Below are 3,465 nucleotides of genomic sequence, written 5' to 3' on the forward strand. Positions count from 1 at the left end.
CGGTAAAGGGGCGTCGCCCAGCCGATGCTACAGTTACAAGTCGAGTCAAACGGTTCTTCTGTAAACGGCGTCGCTTCAGGAACCGTCCGGAAACTTTACGGTCGTCTTGAGTCCAACCGGCGCTTTGATCCGCGACCGTTTGTGAAAATACAGGTCCAACATGTCCTCGTCTGTCTTCCGGACCACAAGACGATGGAAAAACAGAAATGTTATGGTGTTATTGAAGCAACATTTTAATCACAGTGTGTTTTGCTACTCATTTATATTCCCCAGTGGGGAACCGCCAGAACCACCAGAACCACCAGAACCACCAGAACCACCAGAAGGTCCCTCCAGGGCCCCGTTCGCACCATGTTTCAGAAAAGTTTTGCGTTTCCACGGCAACAATTTCATTTCTCACCAAAAAAAATGGCCGAAATGCGGAGCCGTTCTCAAAAAGTAGGGTTTTTTTTTCTCAGTGGCTCCGGGAAACAAACACTGGAAACACAAAGGAAGTTCTGCGTTTTCGCCGTGGCGTCAGACCACACGTCTCTCGGAGCTGCCGGACCGTCGGGTGAATTCCTCGACCGGCTACAGGAAGTGGTCGGAAGAAAGCAGGACCTTTTTTTTTTTTTTAAAAGACGACGTCCTGGAGGAAAAGTGCATCACAACCAAAAATAACCAGTTCCTTCGCCTCCGATCGACCAGCGTCTCCACCGTCCTCTCAAACGGGACGTTTCCCAAACTCGTGGGACACGAAAGAGTCAAAAGTCCTCCGGTCAGCCGGTCCTCTCAGGAGGTGGGCGGAGCTACTGCCACGGCCGCTGCGGCGTGGGGTTGGGGTTGGGGTAGATGGGGGCGGGGTGCGGGTAGGCGGGCACGGCCGTGTTGGGGATGGGCGGGTAGGTGGGGCGTCGGGTACGGCGCCATGAGGTGCGGCTGGCCGTGGGCGGGGGAGGACGAGGCGGCGGCGGCCGAGGGCAGGTGGAGGTAGAGCGGGCCGGCGGGGGCGGCGGGGGCCGAGGGGGCGGTCGGGGTGGGGACCCTCTGCAGGACCACATGGGGGTACAGCTGCGATTCGGAGCGGTAGAGTCCAGGTAGGGAGGCCTTCAGGAGACTCTCCTGGCTCCTGGAAGACAAAAACGGAACGGGTGACGACCAACAACCTCCCCCATCGAGGACCTTCCCAGCTCCGCCCTCTTACCTCTGGTAGCCTCGGTTCTCGTAGCCGCCCAGGCCCCCCGTCAGGTAGAGGGGGCTGTCGGGGGCCAGCCGGGGGTTCATCCTCTGGGAGAGGTGGAAGATCTTGGGCGGGGGGAAGGCCTCCCACTCGCCCTCCTCCCTCTCCAGCCAGCACTCGCTGCGACGGGACGAACGCTTCTCCCGGCGCCTGAGGAGGAAACGCCAGAGGTTCAGGTGGACGACAGTGGGTCCATGTCCTGTTTTACTTTGGCGGTCACCGTATAACCGGGGTCGGCAACCTCTGATGCTCCAAGAGCCATTTGGTCCCGTTTCCCACTGAACACAACACCCAGAGAGCCGAACATTTTATTTTGACAGTCCCACAGGAAGACCATGCCAGGACGACAATACACATCAGTCTTTTATTTTGACAGTCCCACAGGAAGACCATGCCAGGACGACAATACACATCAGTCTTTTATTTTGACAGTCCCACAGGAAGACCATGCCAGGACGACACGACACATAAACCTTCTTCACTGCTGGTTGACGACTTACAACTAATAAACTAAACTACATGAACTAAGCAACAAAAACACAATTACTACCAACACTACAAACCTAACATAACCCCCAATAATTACATTTAAAACACCACAAACAGAAACTCCCATAATGCATTGCAGCTCTCAGCTCCTTTATCGCTACACATTATTAAAATGGAAGATAAATGTGTGAGATGTGGATTGTTAGAACCATGAGTGTGATGGTGTGTCTTTAATGTCCTGTAGTTGTTGTGGAATTCACTAGAATGTTCCGTCACTCTCAACAAGTCTGCAATGAACCTCCTGGAACTGTGGGCTTTTACTGTGAAAGGTACAGGAAGCTCCCAGCTTCAGACACCAGTTGAGCCGCTGTCATGACCTGCAGCCGCAATTCTACCTTCTTCATCCTTTATTGTTGTAATGACGTCACATCGCCGCGTCGTTCACGACCCTACATTTTACCACTGTTTGTAGTGGGACTGCGCTCTGGGTGGCTTTGCCTCCTTACGTCCCTCTCTGGGTGGCTTTGCCTCCTTACGTCCCTCTGGGATGAACTGCAGTAGGACGGAGGCCCAAGGAGCGGCAGTGGAGGGACGAAAGAGCGGCAGTGGAGGGATCAAAGAGCCGCGGTGGAGGGACCAAAGAGCCGCGGTGGAGGGATCAAAGAGCCACAGTGGAGGGATCAAAGAGCCGCGGTGGAGGGATCAAAGAGCCGCAGTGGAGGGACCAAAGAGCCACAGTGGCGGGATCAAAGCTGTATAACAATCCAACCACTGGAACTGTCCCAGGGTCAATGTTTCCGCACATACAAACTACACTCCCCCCCCCCCCCCCCGTTGTGCCCTACCTGCCCCGGCCCTCCTTCTTGGCCCGGTCCCGGCCCGACCGCTCCTGCAGGCAGCAGATGAGGAAGGACAGCGACATGGCGAGGATGACGATGCCGCTCACCACGGAGGCCAGGACGGCCACCCTGAGTCCCCGGTCCTCCGGCCGGGGGATCGCTGTGGGGACACAACGCCACGACGCCCATCAGGGGACTTTGAAAGACTCGCCGTCGCCACATTTTTCAGAGCGTCTTTATATCGTCTCGCGGCGCCGCTGCACCGGTTTGCCTACCTTCGCACACCGGCAGGTAGTTGCTCCACTGCGGTTTTCCGCCCCGGACGTCGCAGCGGATCTTGTCGCTGCCGACCAGCTGGTATCCGTCGCGGCACCAGAACGCCAGAACGCTGCCGACGGAGACGCCGCTGCCGCTCTCCACGTAGAAGGAGCCGCGGCGGGGAGGCAGGACGGGCGTGCAAGACAGACCTGGAGAGAGAGACAGAGAGAGAGAGAGAGACAGAGAGAGAGAGACAGAGACAGAGACAGAGAGAGAGAGAGAGAGAGAGAGAGAGAGAGAGAGAGAGAGAGGCCAGGTTCATCAACAGCAAGCAAAACGTGAAGATGCGTGATTTCCACATTCCTGTTCCTGCGTCATGTTTGTTTCCATAGAAACACTGGAAACGAATGAAAATAGACAAAATATATCTCACCTAAAATAGCCGAATATAGAAGAAAAAGATTTTGAAATAGAAGTTAAAACAATGAAATGTACAATATACAAGACAATGAATAAACTAGTTGTCATTTAGAATATAAATTTACAATTTAAAGGATGAAAAAAGTACATTAAAATATATTCTTGTTTCTCAAACAGCCAGTGTGACAGGTGAATTCCCTCTCCGGCCACTAGGGGGCAGTGTCTTCACCCGTCTTCAGC

The 3,465-nt window shown here is 54.5% G+C and overlaps 1 protein-coding gene across 1 annotated transcript in view; it reads right to left on the bottom strand.

The window, feature by feature from the left end:
• LOC308146612 (uncharacterized protein) overlaps positions 1-3,465 on the bottom strand; it is a gene marked incomplete at its 5' end in the record, with an annotated part of 4,024 nt that continues 559 nt past the window's right edge. The window contains 5 exon segments of the mRNA XM_080518515.1: positions 1-890; positions 892-1,108; positions 1,184-1,369; positions 2,554-2,707; positions 2,823-3,014. Coding sequence (XP_080374641.1) covers positions 789-890; positions 892-1,108; positions 1,184-1,369; positions 2,554-2,707; positions 2,823-3,014 — 851 coding nt within the window. The 3' untranslated portion in view covers positions 1-788.

Source organism: Blennius ocellaris (assembly GCF_963422515.1).
Source record: "Blennius ocellaris genome assembly, chromosome: 22".
NCBI lineage: Eukaryota > Metazoa > Chordata > Actinopteri > Blenniiformes > Blenniidae > Blennius > Blennius ocellaris.